This window comes from Chanodichthys erythropterus, chromosome 20, assembly GCF_024489055.1.
Source record: "Chanodichthys erythropterus isolate Z2021 chromosome 20, ASM2448905v1, whole genome shotgun sequence".
Taxonomy (NCBI): Eukaryota; Metazoa; Chordata; class Actinopteri; order Cypriniformes; family Xenocyprididae; genus Chanodichthys; species Chanodichthys erythropterus.
In genome coordinates this window covers 7,566,051-7,587,787 of record NC_090240.1, presented here as the reverse complement: position 1 = coordinate 7,587,787, position 21,737 = coordinate 7,566,051, and the positions used below count along the sequence as shown (strand labels likewise).

At 36.1% G+C, this 21,737-nt stretch overlaps 1 protein-coding gene and 1 long non-coding RNA gene across 5 annotated transcripts in view; one reads left to right on the top strand and one right to left on the bottom strand.

Moving 5' to 3' along the window:
- LOC137009742 (IQ motif and SEC7 domain-containing protein 2) overlaps positions 1–21,737 on the bottom strand; it is an 89,936-nt gene that overhangs the window by 32,957 nt on the left and 35,242 nt on the right. Inside the window, exon 4 of one of the 4 annotated variants that reach the window (XM_067372208.1) lies at positions 4,464–4,550. The exons of the other annotated variants lie outside the window; for them this stretch is intronic. Within the exon in view, the coding sequence (XP_067228309.1) occupies positions 4,464–4,550 (87 nt within the window). The remainder of the gene's footprint in view (positions 1–4,463; positions 4,551–21,737) is intronic. 4 annotated transcript variants of the gene reach the window in all.
- On the top strand, positions 20,411–21,681 carry LOC137009743 (uncharacterized). Its single transcript, XR_010892954.1, has 3 exons — positions 20,411–20,602; positions 20,709–20,746; positions 21,604–21,681. It is a non-coding gene; the product is annotated as an uncharacterized lncRNA (long non-coding RNA).

The following is a 21,737-nucleotide window of genomic DNA, read 5'->3' as shown; positions in this document are numbered from 1 at the left end:
AACATGACCAGTGGCGGACCGTCAGAGGAACAGAGGCTCCTTAAAAAAATACTCAAAAATGATTGTAGGTAAAGCCATAATACCATAATACTAACATAATATTTTTTTTTTTTTTATGCGCAATACAAGGTGATTCCATATTATTGATTTACACACAGTGCTAGAGGAGGCTGAGAGCATAAAGACTCCTCTCATTACTAATCTGACCAATCAGAATAGATATTCAAATAGTCATATGCTTCCGTAAAAACACTTCCAAAAAAGTGAAACAAGCCTTCCATTCATACATGTATTGGTTTTATTCTGCAGACGGCACTGTGTGATTTGTTCAAATAGTTCCCTATGTTGACAAGTGTTGGTGATCGGAAACACAAGGTGCTGTCAGTTATCAAGTCTTTATATTTTCCATATATAGAAGTGTGATTATCACAACAACTGTGATAAACCCAAGTCTAAAATTGCTTTAACACAGCTAATGATCAACCAATTTCCACCTCAGCCTCCTCAAAAATGTCCCCCACCAGCCGCCACTGAACATGACATAAGAGTAAATAAATAAGGGAATTGACCATTTTGTTCAGCACAAATGTGAAGTACCTGTATTTAATGTAAACTGTGTGCTTTTGTTGTTAGCTTTTATTTTTTTGGAGGATGAAGGCATGTCTTGTTGGCATCTGTATCATTTGGCGTTTCATAAATGTGCCAAAATATATGTTTAGTTGGACATCAACAATAACAAATTTGAAAAACGTTTCCTTTCTGTCTTTAAAGGTTGATAAGCCAATTTTTTATTTTTTTTTGCTTTTTATTATTACTTGCATTTTGTTACTCGCTTTTATTCCTCAAAAAGACCTGGGACTCATTTTGGGTCATGACCCATCAGTTGAGAACCACTGGTCTAGGCATCCTAAAGCATACATCATTTGACTTCTCATTCAAGCAAGCTTTAGATGTCTATAATTCTGATTATAGACCAATTCCAATGTCTACAAACACTGCAGCACATGTACACTAAATGATGGCAAAAAACCTGGCAAAATGTTGTATGCAAAAAAAATAAAAAAAAATAAATAAAAAAATTATATGTATATATATATATATATATATATATATATATATATATATATATATATATATATATATATATATGTATATATATATATATATATATATAATGAGAAGGACAAACTTAAATTAAACAAATTAGTTCAGTTAAATTAACTGTTATGAGTATTTAGAACTTTCTTTTTCTTTTAAGTTCACAGCACTGACATTTCAAGTAAACTGAACTGTTTCATTGTTTTGAGTTTTATGCACTCATTTCTTTTAATAATCTTTTAAGTTATTAACTTAAGTTTAATTGAAACTGTGTTGGGATTTCCATTTCCCAGCATGCTTTGCCCGTGGCACTCGAAAGGGAGAGTAAATGCTTTTTTGTGCAAGATTAATGTTAAGTGGGAGATTTAGTAGTGATTCATGTTTTGTTATGCTAATTTAGAAGAGTTTCTGTTTATGTGGGTTTTTGGAGAGCTACCATCATGTTGACAAGCACATGCTGCTTGGTTTGAGATCAGGTAAGTTACATGCTTTTATTAACGTGTTAGCAAATTAAACAAGTTGACATATTGCTAGCAAAATATTTATATTGAGATAACCTGATAATTTTAAGTTAAATGTCTAATTTAGTGTATTCAAATATATCAAGTTAAGAACAATGAAAATGTACAAAATAAAAATCTTACTTAAGCTTTGAGTTTTTTTTAACAAATTCTTATTTAACTTTTTTTGAGTTCTGACAGCTTATTAGGGTTTACAGTAAACTCATTTGAAAGAACTCAAAATAAAAAAAAGTTAATTACATTTTTTATGTTAATTGCTAACTCAGTACTTCATGTTAGGAGCAATTAACACACGAGTAGGAAAAACTCAAAACTTGATAGTTCTGCTTACTTACAATTGGGAACATCATTACTCAAAAAATGTGATGTAACTGATTACCTCAAATTTTTTGAGTTAGCCCAACTTATTTGGGTTTACAGTGTAGCATGGGATGCCTTGGGAGTGAGAACGGTTTGTTTTTGAAGCCAACAGCACAACATTGTAAACTGACAAGATAGTGTTGGGTTTATGCTGTTTGCATCAGTCTTTTGAGAATAACTACTTGGGTTATTTTTGCCATCACTTCTGCATGTAACATATGCTGTGACATTGACAAAAGATTGGTCTATAATAACACATGGCTCACATCATGTTATTTTAATAATAATAATAATAATAATAATAAATAAGTTAATGAAATTCCAGTTCATGAGAATAATAGGACTGACAATAGACATCTGTTAAAAAAAAAAAAAAAAAAAACTCTATGAATCAGACTCTACAATGCAGAAGCTTCAAAACCTCAAGGAAAATATTAAACAAATCTAATGAAATATACAACTGCAGAACATACATAAAATATAAATTATCATAAATTGTGGTTCCTTTTATATTGTAAATCCAGTGCCAACGGTGACTACTCATCTATGAAGCAGATTGAGCCACATGCAACGACGTTCACGCAGCAGTGGTTAACTGTGCTGACAGTCACTACCGTTAAAACTGACAGCTTCTCCCAGTTCACAGAAATCGTTCAATCATTCATCACCTGATGTAAATAACAGGAGTTTAACAAGAGATTAATACCCATAAATTCAGCTGGAGATCCCACTGAACCATTCACAATGCTTCAGATTTTATTTAGACAAAATCATCATCAAAAAGCTATTGCAGTTTTGTGGGTTTAAATAATTTGAATTGTAATGTACATTACGTACATATCTTCTATCAAATAATTAGTCATTTCAAGACTTGTTTGGCAGTTTGATAGTATGGAAACAAAAAAAAAATCATTCTCATGAACTGGAATTACAGTAAACTGTCTAATAAAAACATATGTCAGGAGAAAACATCAAATTTCAAAATATCTGTTCTGACACTACAGATAGTTCTTCATTTGAACTAACAGCTTTAACAAAGTTTGAAAGTTCTTCAACAACAAAGTATGTTATCTACACTTAAATAAACAGTTTCAGGTACCATCATATTATCTGAGATCAAGCTAGCCAACATTATTATTATTGAAAATTATTATACATTAAACCTTTAAAATTAGGGTGCGTTCACGCCATGTTGAAATTGCGAAATTTGTAAAACCTTGTAAAAAGCATTCGCGTTCTCACAGAGCTCGTAATTACAACTTGTAATCTGTGAACATTCTGAGAGCTCCTACCTGTACCTCCTGACCACTACAGATTAATTTAGAAATTGATAGTGTTGCCACTAGAAATGCATTTCGCCATCCAAGGACGTGAACAACTCCGAATAGAACGTCACGCGTTGTTATCTCAAATTTACGGTAATAACGACATGCCGTGAACGCAGTATAAGACACAACAAAATATGAAACAAGTTGATGAAATGCATTTAAAGGATAAGTTTACTTCAGAATAAAATTTCCTGATAATTTACTCACCCCCATGTCATCCAAGATGTTCATCTTTCTTTCTTCAGTCGAAAAGAAATTAAGGTTTTTGAGGAAAACATTCCAGGATTTTTCTTCATATAGTGGACTTCACTGGGGTTCAACAGGTTGAAGGTCCAAATGTCAGTTTGGAATAAGGGTCTTATCTAGTGAAAGGATTGAAGTGAAAGGATTGGCCATTTTCTAAAAAAATAAAAATAAAAATAAAAATGTATATACTTTTTAACCACAAATGCTCTTCTTGCACTGCTCTGAAATGCTCCACGCATTACGTAATCACGCTGGAAAGATCATGCGTGACGTAGACGGAAGTACCGATCCAGTGTCTACAAAGCGAGTGTGCAAAGACTAAGTCAAATGCCCTTTACACACAAAATAAAAAAAAGATAAAAAAGATGTCAATTTTGGCCAATTTTGAAGTTGGAGGAAAAAATGTTTTTGTCCTTATCACGGTACTTCCGCCTACATCACGTTGGACCTTTCCAACATGATTACGTAATGTGTGGCACATCGCAGAGCAGCAAGACAAGCATTTTTGGTTAAACAGTATATAAATTTGTATTTTTTTTTTTAGAAAATGACCGATCATTTCACTAGATAAGACCCTTATTCCTCGTCTGGGATCGTGTAGAGCCCTTTGAAGCTGCACTGAAACTGACATTTGGACCTTCAACCCATTGAACCCCAGTGAAGTCCACTATATGAAGAAAAATCCTGGAATGTTTTCCTCAAAAAACCTTAATTTGTTTTCGACTGAAGAAAGACATAAACATCTTGGATGACATGGAGGTGAATAAATTGTGAACTAATCCTTTAACTTCACTACTGTATAACATGGTGAACAATAATACTGCTAGTGAGAGAACGTGACGTAACTGTTTCTAACTGAATTGAGTGTGATGAGAAGCCTCTGTCAGTCTGGACAGTGAGCGCCTCTTACCTGCACTCAGAGAGAGGAGCAGGTACAGCTAGCTGCTTAGAGCGACACGGTGCAGGACAGCAGTACTGGTGCAAAGCATTTACATACCTACGACACAAGGAGAAACAAACACGTCATACACCCGCCGTCATCTACTCAACACTATAAAAATACTTCACCCCATCAGCTTCCTGATGTCTTGATTACTCTTGCCACTGATTTGCCATCGTGTTTCTATGATGATTCAAATACACACAAGACAGAATCTGATGAGGTCAGGTGATGTGTTTAGACAATGGAAATATCCAATGGTTTGCTGTTAGTGGAATTAAAATACATATTCTCATCTCCAGATAACATTATAATCGCTCCCATCTTTTGAAAGGGTTTGCTGTGTACATTTCATGTACAGAAATGCATGTTTGTGTCTGATATCGATGAGAAAATGACAGGTGAAGATATGAGTTCATTTCTCCATGAGTCCTCAGGTCTTTATGTAACTCTGCACCAGACTGCCATCAAACAAACCGCGTCACTGCTTCAGTCTCAGACGCACATTTTCATACACTTCAGGATGGAACAGGGAAAGTTCACAGATGTCATTAGAGCATTCCAGTGTTTGTCACACATAACTGCTTCTCATGAGTGACCGCAGCAAAAAAATAGAATCTTGATTTTTTCAGAACAATTGACCGATTCACAATTTCAAGATTTTTTAATGTTTAACTTAAAAAAAACGTAACTACAATATGATTCAAGTAAGATTCCCTTTATTAACCATCTGGTTAAAAACAGTTCTATTCCAAGTGGACCACACCTGAAGTGATCAACATGGTGTAAATGTAAAACAAATGCACGAAATATGAAGGCACATATTGTACAAACTTATCTTAAACATACTCAGAAATAATATAATAATATAAATTAATTAATTGTTTGAATTAATTTGATAATTTATGATTAATGTTTTTTGCTTTGACTGTTTAGAATTTGTTTTTTGTGTTACATGTTTATGTGAAATTTTAGTATGGCCATCTTGGCCAGGACTCCCTGGAAGAAGAGATTTATTTTAATCTCAATGGGACCTTCCTGGAAAAATTAAGGTAAAAATATTATATATATATATATATATATATATATATTTTTTTTTTTCTTAAAAAAGCTAAATATTTCTTAGCCAAAAAGTAATAGCAATAATTAACAGCAGTAATAGGCTGTTATCAGAAAATAACAGCACCTTTCATTCTGACACCATCATGCAAACATTAAATATCAAACATATAGTTATAGTTCTTCACAGGTTTTTGAATGTGAATGTGTCTGAAGTTTCAGCTCAAAATACCCCATAGATTTTTTTTTATTAATTTTTTTAACTGCCTATTTTGGGGCATCATTAACTATGCACCGATTCAGGCTGCGGCCCCTTTAAATCGCGCGCTCCCTGCCCCCTGAGTTCTCGACAATAATACAGTGCATTTACAAAGTTCACACAGCTAATATAACCCTCAAATGGATCTTTACAAGATGTTCGTCATGCATACTGCATGCATGCGTCGGATCATGTGAGTATAGTATTTATTTGGATGTTTACATTTAATTCTGAATGAGTTTGATAGTGCTCCGTGGCTAAAGCTAACATTACACACTGTTGGAGAGATTTATAAAGAATGAAGTTGTGTTTGTGCATTATAAGACTGCAAGTGTTTAAAAATGAAAATAGCGACGGCTCTTGTCTCCGTGAATACAGTAAAAAGCAATGGTAACTTTAAACACATTTAACAGTACATTAGCAACATGCCAACGAAACATTTAGAAAGACAATTCACAAATATCACTAAAAATATCATGATATCATGGATCATGTCAGTTATTATCGCTCCATCTGCCATTTTTTGCTATTGTCCTTGCTTGCTTACCTAGTCTGATGATTCAAGTGTGCACATCCAGACGTTAATACTGGCTGCCCTTGTGTAATGCCTTGAACATGAGCTGGCATATGCAAATATTGGGGTCATACATATTAATGATCCCGACTGTTATGTAACAGTCGATGTTATGTTGAGATTCGCCTGTTTTTCGGAGGTCTTTTAAACAAATGAGATTTACACAAGAAGGAGGAAACAATGGTGTTTGAGACTCACTGTATGTCATTTCCATGTACTGAACTCTTGTTATTCAACTATGCCGAGGTAAATTCAATTTTTGATTCTAGGGCACCTTTACGGGTTATCATTGCTGTATTGTCAATAATTATGTCTAATTATAACGTTTGCTAACATTTTTATTCAAAATCATGATTTCTTGATTTAAAAATAATAAAATAAAGGCAAAACATTTACTTGAAAAAAATCTGAAAAATCACCCGACCCTATTGGCTTCCTGCTATAAATATGTGGCAAATAAAGTTCATGGCTGAAACATAAAATAAAGGCTACCCTGTTGAAAAAAATCCAGAATTGCTGGTCACTAGCATAAAGTATGTTTTGCATGCTGGGTATGTTTGTTGCCAACAATGCCAGCATGTTAAGCAGGAGTGCCTGTGGACCCGCTAGACCAGCTCAGTTTTGTTTCAGAACAGCATGACTAGGCTGCTCCACCAGCTAGACCAGCACTATACCAGCTCAAACCAGCCTGGACCAACATGGAATTTGTGCTTGTTTATGCAGGGATTTTCAGCATGGGTATTGCTTATTTAAAATACAAAAATACAAAAACAGCTGTCCCAACTGTTTCATGAGGAAACGTGTCACCACAGGGCAGAACTGTGTTGTTTAGTGGTTTCATGGGGTCTTTTAACTCAATGTGAAATGTAATTGTCACTGTGTGTGACACTGGTTTCAAGTGTTTCAACATCACTTCAGTACAATGTGTCCTTCAGTGAATCATACTAACAGAAGCAGGGCTGCAATAGTAATCAGAATAAAACTGAAATTGTGATATATGGCCAGATGCTAATATATTAAATCACAAATCAATGTTTTTATTTTACAGTGAAATATTACAATATTTCTTGTTATTTCAGGACCAAGCACCAAAGATGTCCATTGGCATTATTATTATTATTATTATTCTTCCGCTCGAGTCTATGGCATTTATGAAATTTGGTACACTGATAGAGGACAGACACAAAATTAACTACAGCAAATTTGGTGTCTCTAGATCAAACTCCCTAACACCACCACTTGTCCAAAATTACATGAAGCTTTTCCCACCAAATTTTGCCACCAAAAAACCTACTTTTTCAAGCTCATCTTAGAAGCTCCTTCTAGCTCTTTCATGAAAATCAAATCAGATCATCTTTAGACTTTTTTGGCAAAAAGTTATCAAAAGATTTTTGATAAACCCAAACATTCTCGAATAACACGCAAACAAATTTGAAGAAGAGCATACCAGTTTGGACGTGAGGCTATATCTCTGCAACGCTTTAGAGTATATTGACCAAACTTGGTCCATGTCATCAAATGCATGACCTGAGGCTACAGGCTGGTCCAGAGATAACTTCCACAGGGTTTGGCCAAAAATGATAAAACTGGTCTTGTTAGATTCAGGGCAGCATGCCGAGTTGAATGATATCCGATTTAATGATATCGGCCATTTTGGGCGTCAGCCATTTTGCATTTTGTAGCAAAATGCTGTATTTTTTTTTTTTTTTTTTTTACACATTAGCGTATCATTAAGAAACTTAGTATGGGTCATCAGCATGATGCCCTGAAGGAGCCTAAGAGGTTTCAAGACAGTGCCACCTAGTGGTGAAATCAAATATTTATATGCTCATAACTTTTGATGTGGTTGACTTATTTTCATGGGAGTCATCTCCTTAGATTCCTGAATCCTTGAGTCCTACAATACTTAACATGCTAGGTTTTGCCTTATGGTTTGTGCAACGTTGCGATTTAGCGTTAAAACAGCGTTCGTGATATCTTCGAAACGGTTAGTTCGATCAAGATGAAACCACTGTAGGAAACAATCAGAAACATAGGTTGTTGGCTATATGCTAATGCAAAAATGCCAAAATTTTGATATTAAGTGGCAAGAAAATGCAATCAAAGTCGTACATGGGTCATTTTTTTATGTACTCATACATATACATATCTATAACTTCTAAATGAAATGAGATATTTTCACCAAATTTGACACTTATTGATGGGCACACTCTGAAGACAAATACAAAAAAAGTGGTGGGATTGAGTCTGTTGGTGGCGCTATAACTGAACAAAATAATAAATTGCCACAAACTTCAAAAAAGTATATGAAATTAAAGGAACACTCCACTTTTTTGAAAATAGGCTCATTTTAGTTGAGTTTTTCCGATCACCGGGTCTGGCAGTACCACTTTTAGCATAGCTTAGCATAGTTCATTGAATCTAATGAGACCAATAGCATCTCGCAACTTTGCTGCCGTACCATGGGTGCAGCAGGCACAATGATATTATGCAGCGGCTGTGACCCCCTGTTTGCACAGGGAGCGTGCCTTGCAACCATGGAGACATTTGTGAGAGGCGCTGCGTAATATCATTGCACTGCTGCACCCATGGTACGGCAGCAAAGTTCCTTGATTATTACGCCTGAATGAGAGTATAGTTCCTAGCCATATCGGCCTAGAAAATCGCAACTTTTCATTTTCTGTCGGCCTTGATACACGATGTAACTACAGAAGAGTTGAGTTTTAAATAGGAAAATATTGAAACTCTTTGGTCATTTTTTTGAGCGAGATGATCAGATTCAATGAACTATGCTAAGCTATGCTAAAAGTGGTACCGCCAGACCCGGAGATCGGCTGAATGGATTTGAAAACAGTAAAACTCAATTGTTTAACTCTAGGGGAGTTGGAAAATTAGCCTATTTTCAAAAAAAGTGGAGTGTTCCTTTAAATGCTATATTTTACTGATGATTTTACTTCTTGTTTGCTTTATTGTGTGTGGCCCCTTAATGGCTGCTTGCAGCTAGCTATATTTATTATTATTATTATTATTATTATTATTATTATTATTATTATTATTATATATTTATTATTCTTATAGCCATATTGATATTTTGCAGCCCTACAAGTACCATACATGTACAGAGACACAAGAACTTTATAGCAACAACATCTGTCTTGCAACACAAAATAACAAAATAAATATATTTCTGATTATAATGATAACTGGATGCCACTGGCTGAATTACTAATGCGATGTGATGAGGTCATATAATGAAGCATACTACTAAAGGAAACACTTATTAGTGCACACTTCATACTGCATGCTTTTTGCAACAACATCAACAACAAAACAATAGCTAGCAGTAAACAGTTGGCACTGTGCAGTACACCAGCATTCCTCACCAAATCACCTTGAATTCAGCATTTCAGCGCAAATTCTCTCCAGCATGAATTAGTGCTAATGTGTCCTTCAGTTTAACCCCGGTCACCTTGAGAGGGTCAAATAAACAAACACTGATGCTGTTTCAGATGCTTGTACTCTGTTACGCTTTATATGCTGGAAAGAGCGAGAACATACAAATACTGCACATGAAGGATAAATGCATCACACCTCACAGTTTATAGCAGCATATTCTGCTCCAAAGCATGTGACTGTGAAATTGCGTCATAAAGCACATCAGCTCCAGCCAAACACACACACACACACACACACACACACACACACACACAGAGCTCCTCATGTTTTGTTTGACACATGGAAACACCTCAAACACAGCGCTATCACTGTCATTCACTACAACAGCGCATCCTGCTCATTTCATGACCACAACTGCTTCGCCATCATTATGCCTATCATCACACACACACACACTTGCAAGCCCATCAAAAAGCATCCACATAAAACACAATTAAGCACAGGTGCACTGTGGTAAAAACAGTGTGCAAGCGAACTGCTGCAGATCAAATCATTTACTCACATCATGCTGAGTCTGTGCGCCATGGCCGCGGCTCTGCGTGTGCTCGTGTGCCGTGAGTGCGTACACTCGCTCATTCAGGCTGCTCTCAGTGAAACAGAGCCCCGTTCGTGGCCCGTGACGTCACATGAGCATCACACACTTGCATCAGCAGCAGCCCAAAGCAAGAGGCGCTTCGTTACATGCTGCGGGGAGAACACACTTGATTTATGAATGTGTGTGTGTGAGTGTGGACATGGAAGCACACGTGTGAGTGCATGTGAGATTTCTTCATGTGTAAGACATGCTCTGCCTCCTCCATCTGCAGGCTTTAGTTCAGTCCGCAGCCAAGGCGGCTGATTGGCTCTCTGGTCTCCATAGAAACAGGTGGAGAGAGAGCTCCTGAACACAGAGCCCATTACACACGTAATAGTACATCAGCAGCCAGAGGTCAAGAAGATAAGAGAGAACGTGTTTCTGTCCTGAAAAATGAAACGGCATTAACAACAGGGGGCCTATTGTGCTTGTTTCCATCTTCATCTTTCTTTAGTGTGTAATGTTGCTGTTTGAGCATTAAAAAGCTCTCCAAAGTCCCTCCAGCAGGAGTTATTCTCTATATCAATGTCACTGTTTCTGAACTCCATTGTAATCTTGAGTTTTCTTCGCAATATTCCTCATTTAAATAATTCATACACAGAATAAAGTGGTGGGGCCTGGTTGAGTTATAGTGTATTGAAACTGGCAGTTACGGTAAGGGACAGGGCATTTCCCAAACACGCTTGAAGTGCTTGACCAATCACAACACACCGCTCCAGCCAACCAATCAGAAGGAGGGGCTTCATAGAGACAGGAACTAAACAGAGCGTTACTGACAGACTAAGGGTGCGTTCCACTCCACATTTAGACATACACTCCAGAACTTCCCTAAGCACTTCTCCTCAGGGAATCCCTGCCACCATTTTGAAGCGAGTTCCACTTTTTATTTCAGTTTATATGGATAGACCCTCGTTCCCTCGTACTCTGTTGTACACTTCAAGGTGCTTTATATCCCACAATTCAACTTGATTGTGACGTCACAGCAGATCACGCTTAACTGTAGTGTTTAATATATTATGTTGAGATTTAATCAAATAAGCTACCTTATGTTCACAGTCAAAGTGTTAAACTATTAATTTTTTGTTTTGTTTGTGTAATTTTATTTTTCTCCAACATATACCTATGATTTTATATTTACTCTCCAACAACTGATGAATGTGTTATTTAGAATGACAAGAATATTGTGTTTAACAACAAATCTTTATTTTTAGAAACTGAAATGATAACGGTATTACTGTACTAGTGAGAGTTATTGGACAACTAAGTATCACATAATACTCAGAAGAACTAACGGTGTGAAGATTTTAGATCATGTTACATACCATTTTAAACTGAACCGATGCAATATATGTGACCCTGGACCACAAAACCAGTCATAAATTGCACAGGTATATATTTATAGCAATAGCCAACATGTGCCAAAATATGCCAAAAATGCCAAATGCCACATATGCCAAAAATCATTAGGATATTAAGTAAAGATCATGTTCCATGAAGATATTTTGTAAATTTCCTACTGTAAATATATCAAAAAAGTATTTTTGTGAGTGAATATGCATTGCTAAGGACAACTTTAAAGGCGATTTTCTCAATATTTTGATTTTTTTTTCACCCTCAGATTCCAGATTCACAAACCGTTGTATCTCTGCCAAATATTGTCATATCCTAATAAACCATACATCAATGGAAAGATTGTTTATTCAGCTTTCAGATTATGAATTTTTAAATAAAACGAGAGTACATAATACGTATTCATTAATGTAATGTTTTTCCCTGGATAATTTATTTGGTTTATTTCATCTGACGCTGACATGACTGTAACAGTGAATATACTGTGTAAATCCTCTGTATAATTTCGTGTATATGATGTTCTTGTTCTGCATTAAAAAGACAAACAATTTTTTTTTTTTTTTACTATGGGGAAAAAATGACATGGAAAGGAATCCATGGAGTATTTTATATTAAGTATTCTCATGTTACGTGGCAAATTTCACATCCATTAATTCAAGTGGACTAAAAGGAAACCCAATATTATCAGATGAAGAATAAAATTAAGCTTTATTTTGAAACACTGCAAGGAATTTCAAGCTGTAGAGCTATGGACATCTACAATTTCTCCAAATCATCCTTTTAGTCTAAATATACATGTATGCCCTCTTCTTTATTTGTGAATTATTATTGATTGTTTCATAACTGATCATATTTTACGTTTGTTATGTGTGTCACGATCACCATCTGAAGGGCCCTGGTTGTCCACCAGAGGGCGCTCCTCTATTGTTCATTGCCTGCTATTTTGATTAGGATTCTGGACTGTCCTAATAATGCTGCTGCATTTGGATCTTCACTCAAGTCTCGGAGCAGTTTCTAACAGAAAACCTCGCCATGTACAGATTCAGCAGCTGAATGAGACCCAAATGCATTATGGACCTGATCAACCAGTTACTGTAGCTTCATCAAGGAAGCCTGTCAATCGAGGAATATGTGCATCGATTCTATGAGTTGTCTTATCATGTACCTTTTGATGAAGTTCTGCTTAAGGACCTTTCTGTTAAGAAACTGCTCAGTAGATATAGAGTAAAGATCCAAATGCAGCATTTACAGGTGTGTCTCAATAAATTAAAATATCATGAAAAAGTTCTTTTTTTTCTGTAATTTAATTCAAAAAGTAAAACTTAAATATATTCTAGATTTATTAGACAAAGTAAAATATTTCCAGACTTTTTTGTTTTCATTTTGATGATTACAGCTTGCTGCTCATCAAAATAAAATAAAAAAATCAGTATCTCAAATTATTAGAATATTTAATTTCAAGTTTTATTAAATTACCATTCCCAGGCTATAAATACTGGGTTTAGGTCAGTAATCCCAACAGCAGTCATGGGGAAGTCTGCTGACTTGACAGTTGTCCAGAAGGCGATCATCAAGACCCTCTACAATGAGGGTAAGCCAGGATTTGGCACCTGCCCACACTGCCAAAGGTACCAAAAGCTGGTTCAATGACCATGGTATTACTGTGCTTGATTGGCCAGCAAACTCGCCTGACCTGAACCCCATAGAGAATCTATGGGGTATTGTCAAGAGGAAGATGAGAGACACCAGACCCAACAATGCAGATGACCTGAAAGCCGCTATCAAAGCAACCTGGGCTTCCATTACACCTGAGCAGTGCTACAGGCTGATCGCCTCCATGCCACGCCGCATTGATGCAGTAATTCATGCAAAGGGAGGCCCAACCAAGTGTTGAGTGCATAGAAATGAACATACTTTTCAGAAGCCTGACATTTCTGTTTAAAATATCCTTTTTTTTATTGATCTTATGAAGTATTCTAATTTACTGAGATAGTGAATTGGTGGGTTTTTGTTAAATGTGAGCCAAAATCATCACAATTAATAGAACTAAAGACTTCAAGTACTTCAGTCTGTGTGCATTGAATTTAGTTAATACACGAGTTCCACAATTTGAGTCGAATTACTGAAATAAATTAACTTTTCCACACCATTCTAATTTATTGAGATGCACCTGTATTAGGACAGTCCAGAATCCTAATCAAAACAGCAGGAAATGAACAATAGGGGAGTGCCCTCTGGTGGACAACCAGGGCCCTTCAGCTGGTGATCAAGACAGTGTGCTATGGCAGTGTTTCTCAAACCTGTTCTGGAGGGCACATTTTGTATGGCTGGTGTTACTCAGGACAGGTTTGAGAAACCGCTCTATGGTATCTAAATAGTGCGTTTTATTTATTCACCTTATTCAGTTCTGCCAATGCTCACAAATCTGTTTTTATAACATTACAAAAGTCTTTGTGTATAAATAAATATATTATATTAAATCTAGAAATATTTATTTATTACTTATGTTGTCATGTTTATCAAAATAAGACAACAGTTTAAAAAGAATAAGCTTATTATGCTGACCTTTATTCTTGTAGATGCAGGTGCTGAATTAAGCAGTACATAAAGTATTAAATGAAGTCGTTCTGTTGCTACATGTAAAAGTCTGAAACGTCCGTTTGTTTGACAAATGCATCTAACCAACTTCATCTGCAAACACTGTGTAAGAGTCATGACAGGCAGCGGAAAGTGCTTAATTTTCAACTCCCCCCTAAATTCAAATGGCAAATCACACCGACCGGTAAGTTCATTTGAGATCGCCTTGAATGTAGATGAAAGTATGCAGCTCCAGTCATCCTCTATTCTACTAAGCTGACGGAAGTAAGAATACACTGCTTCGATTCGACACAGGAGTTGCGTGACTTCATGTGAAATGGGCCTATTATTAGAAACTTCCAGGCAGGTGTGTTGGAGCTGAACTCTGCTGGACAGGAGCAGAGTTTGACACTGATTCATGATTCACAGGAATGAGCCAGGGTCAGGTGGTCAAAAGGATGACGAATATATTAAAGGCTCTACAAACATCAAGCAATGCGCCTATCTTTTAACTATATGTGTAATATGCTTAAAAAGATAGTTCACCCAAAAATGAAAATTCTGTTATCATTTACTCACCCTCATGTCGTTCCAAACCCGTAAGACCTTTGTACATCTTCATAAAACAAATGAAGATCTTTTTGATGAAATCTGAGAGATGCAACTACCAATTGTAACTACAGATTGAATGACACACAAGATCAAACCTCTTCCGGAAGCTCAAACGTGCTGCGTAATACGCGGGAATGAACCTCATTGTTTACGCAACACGTTTGAGCATAAATTCAATTCAATCATATAAAGCAATCGAGTCTCTTCAGAAAATCTGGACTAAACCGCTCAATTCATGTGGATTAGTTTTCCGATCTCTTTATGAACTTTTTGAAGCGTCAAAGTGGTAGTTGCAAAGGCAGTCTATGGAGGGACAGACATCTCTCAGATTTCATTTGTGTTCTGAAGATGAACGAAAGTCTTACGGGTGTGGAACAACATGAGGGTGAGTAATTAATTTCATTTTGGGGTGGTGAACTAACCCTTTATTAGCAGCGTTTCCACTGCCGGGCCAAAGGCGGACGTGCTAGTGCGTGCCAGGGACGGTCGCATTTCCAATGTCACTTTCGGGGCATGATCTTGCCTCTTCGGTGCTTCCTCGGTGCCAAAGGCACGGGTTTTTCAGCCCGCCGAAAACCTTGGTCCAAAGCGGGCCAGCTGGGGCTTGAGGCGTGGTCGAGGTGAAAGGCGGAGCCAATCGTAGTCAGGTGATGGTCTACACGCTGAAATAGGTTGGGTTGTGTGACGTTTGATCAAGGGAGGTGTTTTAGATCAGTGCTGCGGAGCTAGCGGACCGACAGTGGAAACGCAACTTGATTTTGGCCTCGGTGCCTAAGGTCTGTGGCCAGTCCGGCACGCTGTTAGCCCTGGCTCGCACTGGCCCGACAGTGGAAAAGCGGCTAATGATGAGGTTCCTTATATTGGCATGTAACATAATATAGCCACCAGATGGCAGTACAGTTAACCACAAGTTCAGAAACAAATGCAGAGATCATGCCAGATGACTCGATCATGTTTAAAGTGATAGTTCACTCAAAAATGAAAATTCTGTCAGTTTTTACTCACCCTCAAGTTGATCCAAACGGTATGAATTTATTTCTTCTGCTGAACACGAAAGAAGATATTTTGTTGGTAACCAAACACTTGATGGACCCCACTGACATAGTTTGGAAGAAAAATAAACTATGGAAGTCAATGCGGTCCATCAACTATTTGGTTACTAACATTCCTCAAAATATCTTCTCTTGTGTTCAGCAGAAGAAAGAAATTCATACAGGTTTGGAACAACATTTTTGGGTGAACTAACCCTTTAACTACTAGAACGTCATTTTTTGTCTGCAGACACTCACCATACAGTGTGTTATGATTTTAAACATGTAACACGGACAGAGGTGCGGAATCCATGGTAAATTTGTTAAATTCTTTGGATGAATAAATCAAATGTAGGGCTGTACAATTAGTCGAATGGACTAGTGTCTGTGAATATTAGACCACAAAAAAAAGACTGATTGAATGTCAGCATGTTCTGCGTGTCTCTGTAAGTGAGCGGTGCGGTTTCATACTCGAGCACGTGGTGATTTCAGAACTTCATTTCATTTGATAAAAACTGTCACCAGATACCCACACAAACTCAAAGGTCTTCACTACAACTAGCCTTAACTTGGAAAAATTATGATATAAATATATTACTACCAAAGACTATAGAATAACACAAGACGCGTCACTTGTATTGTTTTGAATGGGAGAAAGTGCAACACGCAATATGGTGGAATAAGTCCCACCTTCTAAATAAGAGCCAATCGTCGACTGGTAAAGTCACGCGTCACTGCAGCTGCCGTTAGAAGCACTGGTTCCTATAGAAACAGTCAGACGTGCACCTCCGAAATGAGACACAAGAGATGCGCATTTAGGACTGTGCATGCACATTAGCTTGATCTAGCCAGAAAAATAGTTTGTCATGATTCGAGTGTTTAGAAACAAAATTTATGAGACAGATGTTGTCAGATTTCATTGGTTATTTCAAATCTGAAATTTAATCGAAATCTTGGCAAACAACTTTAGAGAATTTGATGTTTCCCCATTCAAAGAGATAGGAGCTGCACTTGAATGCCTGAGAGGCGTTTCAAAGATGGCCGCAGAGTGAAGTGACTCGTCTTAAAGGGACTTTGTTACTACTCTACAAAAAAGTCATAATACAGTATATAAATTTTTTACAAGTATAAATTTTTTGATAAGTAACATCATACATTTTTCGTCCATGTTTTAAACCTGTTTTGCAGTATTTTTTTGCCAAAAAAATAAAGAAATAAATAAAAGGAATTTGCAAATTTTTGATAATAAACTTGTATTAAATCATAGGGCCATATTATTGTTAAAATTGTATTAAATTAATTATTAATAAACATTATTAAATATTAATAAAAATTTTATTATAAACTTTTCATTAAACAATTACAGTGGAGTCCAGAATTAGGGGGAAAAATAAACTATTTGAGAAGAAATAAGACCGATTTCATAGGCCCTACACGTCTGGACTGGTTCCCTCGGTCTCTGCTTAACACACACTGACAGCTCGTGGCATGAGCGTGAAGGACACGGCGCTGCATTGGAACGAGGCTTTGTTTCAGACAGCTCATTTGTGTGATGCTCCCGAAGCCCTGAGCTGAAAGCTATGCCACACATCACATGAATATGTATGTCCTCTGAGTGAATTCTTATCACATTCACTGCACTGCATGAGTAAATGCAGATGTACAATCATGCTCACATGCATAGACCTGTCATGTATCATATTTCTGTGGTAACCATGTCACATGTTATAGCTTCTGTCTTAAAGTGGCAGTACTCACTGAAATACGGCTTTCAGTACTTGTGCATCACTTACGGTATTATGCTAGTAATCACAGTATACTGTATTATAGGTATATATATAACAGTACACTCACAGGCCACTTTATTCGGTACACCTCACTAGAACCGGGTTGGACCTCCTTTTGTCTTCAGAACTGCCTTAATTTTTTGTGGCATATATTCAACAAGGTGTTTAAACATTCCTCAGAGATTGAACCATGACACATTCAAAGTCACTTAAATCACCTTTCTTCCCCATCCGGATACTAAATATAAAGTTTATAAAGTGGCTGGTGAGTGTATATTTGCAAAACATGATGAGTCTCAACCCTCATTCCGATCCTCTATTGATTCATTGGTAATCATTCATTGATGAATGGTTTTTGTAGCTCTAGGTGTGTGTTAATTAGCAATCAAGACATGATGACTGAAAAGATCCTAGACTTAAAACTAAAGAGTTTCTTCCCAGTCAGTGAAAACGGCTGAAGCACAGAGTGAAATGGGGGGAAAGCTTCAGGTCACCTTCAAGTCTCACATCTGGAATAGTAATATCCACATAACACATCTCAACACATTCAAGCATGAACATTTCAAACTGTGAAAATGTCCAGTATAAGCAGCTCACATACGAATATAAAGTCACTATTTCAATTTCTGCACTAAAATAAGTTAACCCTTGTAAGCAGTTCATTTGGGATGTACACTCAAGCTGCTGACAATGAAATGATTTGGGTTTTTTTGTTTGTTTGTTTTTTTAAATCTCACTTTATTAATGTTTTACTCTACATTTGTGCAGTTTTGGTGGAATTTATGGCATGTTTTAAATTTATATAAATAAAATTAATACATTTTCCTAAAAAAATAAATTATGTAAAATTCACTTTAAAAAGCTCCACATGTCTAATTTTCATTCACAGAGATAACATGGACAATTTGCCGTGGTTTAGTGTAACATTTTTGCCATCCATTGGAAAATATAGCTTTAAAAGTAAAAAAAAAAAAAAAAGTCACCAATAGATGGCTATAAAGCTGCACTACTGCTATTTGACATGTTTTTTGACTAACTGAAAGACATCTTTCCATACGTTTTTTTTTTTTTTTTTTTCAGTTGGATTCATATGTACATATTATGAAATCATTATGAATTATGAATTATGAAACACTTTTGTCCAAGTTTTTTAGAAGGTTTTTTATACTAAAGTAAGTTTTGTACTGAAGTTTGTGCTAAATTGTATTTTCTCATCCTTTCATCTCTGTGTCTGTGTGTGTGTGTGTGTGTGTGTGTGTGTGTGTGTGTGTGTGTGTGTGTGTGTGTGTGTGTGTGTGTGTGTGTGTGTGTGTGTGTGTGTGTGTGTTGGCATATGTGGTTTATGAGACCAATTTTCAGGTTTACATACCAGCATTACAAGACCAATCGGTTTATGAGACCAATTTTAGTGGTCTCGTAATTCGGGAAATTTAACTTGTTATAATTATTGACTAATAATAATTTAAATAACTATTAATACTTGTATGTTTACTACATTACTGCTTTTATTAATTAATGTTGCTATTTTACTGTTACGACACTCCCTACCTTTTTTATAACCTTTACAAACATGGTCCTCATAAACCATGTTGTGTATGTGTAAACTCGGAACAGCGCCCCTGTAGGTGGGAATTGGTATTGCAAGGTATACACATTAGCGCCAAATTATACCAATAATAACCAACTGCAGAACCGCAGAACCATACGTCATGACAGTCTGAGGACGACAGCGCCAGACTAACAGCCTGAGGGCGGAAGTGGGCGGAGTAATAGTCTCACGTTGGATGTGGGCGGAGTTGACGACAAACAAGCAAACAATCATGGCGGAAGAAGCGAACACGGTAAAAAGTTTCTTTGTGTTGTGCTTTTAATCGATCACGTTTATGTGTTGTGTATTTATTCGATCGTTAACACTTAACATGACTCAGATATTTTGTAAATGGGCTTCAAAGTCACTTTATCACGTCTTTTGATATTTTACAAATCGTCTCACGTTGCTTGCGCCCAGGTGAATAAATACTATAGTCATTTATAGTAAATACTATAGTGTTTTTGAACCATACTATAGTACTATAAATACTTGAATTAATTTATTGTGGTAATTCTATAGTTGCTGTGATAATATGGCAGCTATAATAATATAAACAAATTACTTTACCCAATATTGTACTAAGTTTTCTACAATTTTAGGGTATATTATACTACAATATACACTACAGTTTACTGTAGTAAAAACTAAAGTATACTATTTATACTAGTTTATCAGTTCACTATAGTTAATATTATAGTATTATGTAGCATTCATTAGTGTTGTAAATACAGTATGGTTCAAAAACACTATAGTATTTACTATAGTATTTTTTCACCTGGGTGTTTACATATTCATGGTTTGTTATTTTACTTGTTGTTGGTACTGTATTTTATTTAATTGGTTACATTTTACAATACTGATCAGTGTTTTTGTGGATTTTAGAGGCATATTAGTATCGGGAGATGCTCCGCTTTACTTCATTTACAGCGATGCAAAACGTGCTGCAACAACTTCCACTGCCCAGTGCTCTTAAACCGACCAGACGGCACAGGTTGAATGCACAGCTTCAAATTCACTTAAAAACTGTCGTTCATGGAGGTATGAACGTTTCTTTTGTATTCTGAATTTAAAATGTTGTTTTTGCAATGAAGTAAGTAGTAATTTTGACTTTAGAAGAATGAAACTTGTTTCTTTTATGCAATTTTTATGGTTATATATCTAAGTTTTTCTTTGATTTTGCAATGCAGTAAATTGACAAGCAGAATCACCCCAGAACAAGAGAAGCTGATCAAAAACAAGGTTAGTTTTATAAGACTTTCATAAACACATAAGCTACTTATACAGATGGTGTGTTATATCTGTCACATCTTTTCAGGAATAACTTAATAATATTCTATTGTTTTAGAAACAGTTGACCGGCTGTGTGGGATCTTCATGTTAATGGTAAGCAAAAAAAAAGGAAAAGTTAAAAGTTTTTAAAAATGTATGAACTTCTCTTTTCATTAGAATGAAAAACATATATGAGGGCTTTTCATACTTTAAATAGTTAACCCTGGGTGATTGTTAACCCCAGGTAAACAGAATCCTGGGTTATCTTGATTCACGTTTCACACTGATCATCATTTACCTGAGGTTAACAATTAATCCTGAGTATTCATATGCACTGTACATTACTAAACCCTGGTTAACATCCTTATTTGCAGTGTCAGTGTCACTGATTGGATGAACAAAGCACACAATATGTTTTCATAAATGCTTAGGCATTGCACATCCTCATTACATATAGTCAACTTCCTCATTACATATAGATCAAGTTTATCCTGAATGAACATTTCAGACTATAAAAGAATTAAACAGTATTTTCTGCTCTGCAATTGTTGCATTTTCTGTCAGCATTTGTTGTTTTTTTTCTTTCCAATGCTGAATTTTCTATTTATATACAATGCACAGTGTTTCTGTGACTGTCAAAAGCATGTAAATATACAAGCAATATGTGGAGCGTTACTTTACCCACGGTTAAAAGTGGTGTTTAGGACGACGATAACCCGGGGTTAAATGTAGCGTGAAAAGCCATGTGAATTGCTTGCCTTTTAAAAAAAAAAAAAAAATTATACTGAACATAACTGATTAATTTCATTGGTGACAGAGTATGATTTAAGTCTTCAATATATAAACATGAGAAAAACAGAATGTCAAAACTTTATTATACATGCTGTGCTGCATCCTGACTACAACACAAAGTGTTGTTAAATACACTTTTAACATCTCATCCCATTTGTTTATACCCTTCTCTCATGAAGGAACCACGGATCACAGAAGACTTCTGCGCTGCACAACAATCAAAGGTCTTTACGGGTTTAGTGGAAGAGCTGTGCTTTCTGGATATTGAAAGAAAAAGACCAGGAACAAGAACTTTCACAGGCTGAAACAGATG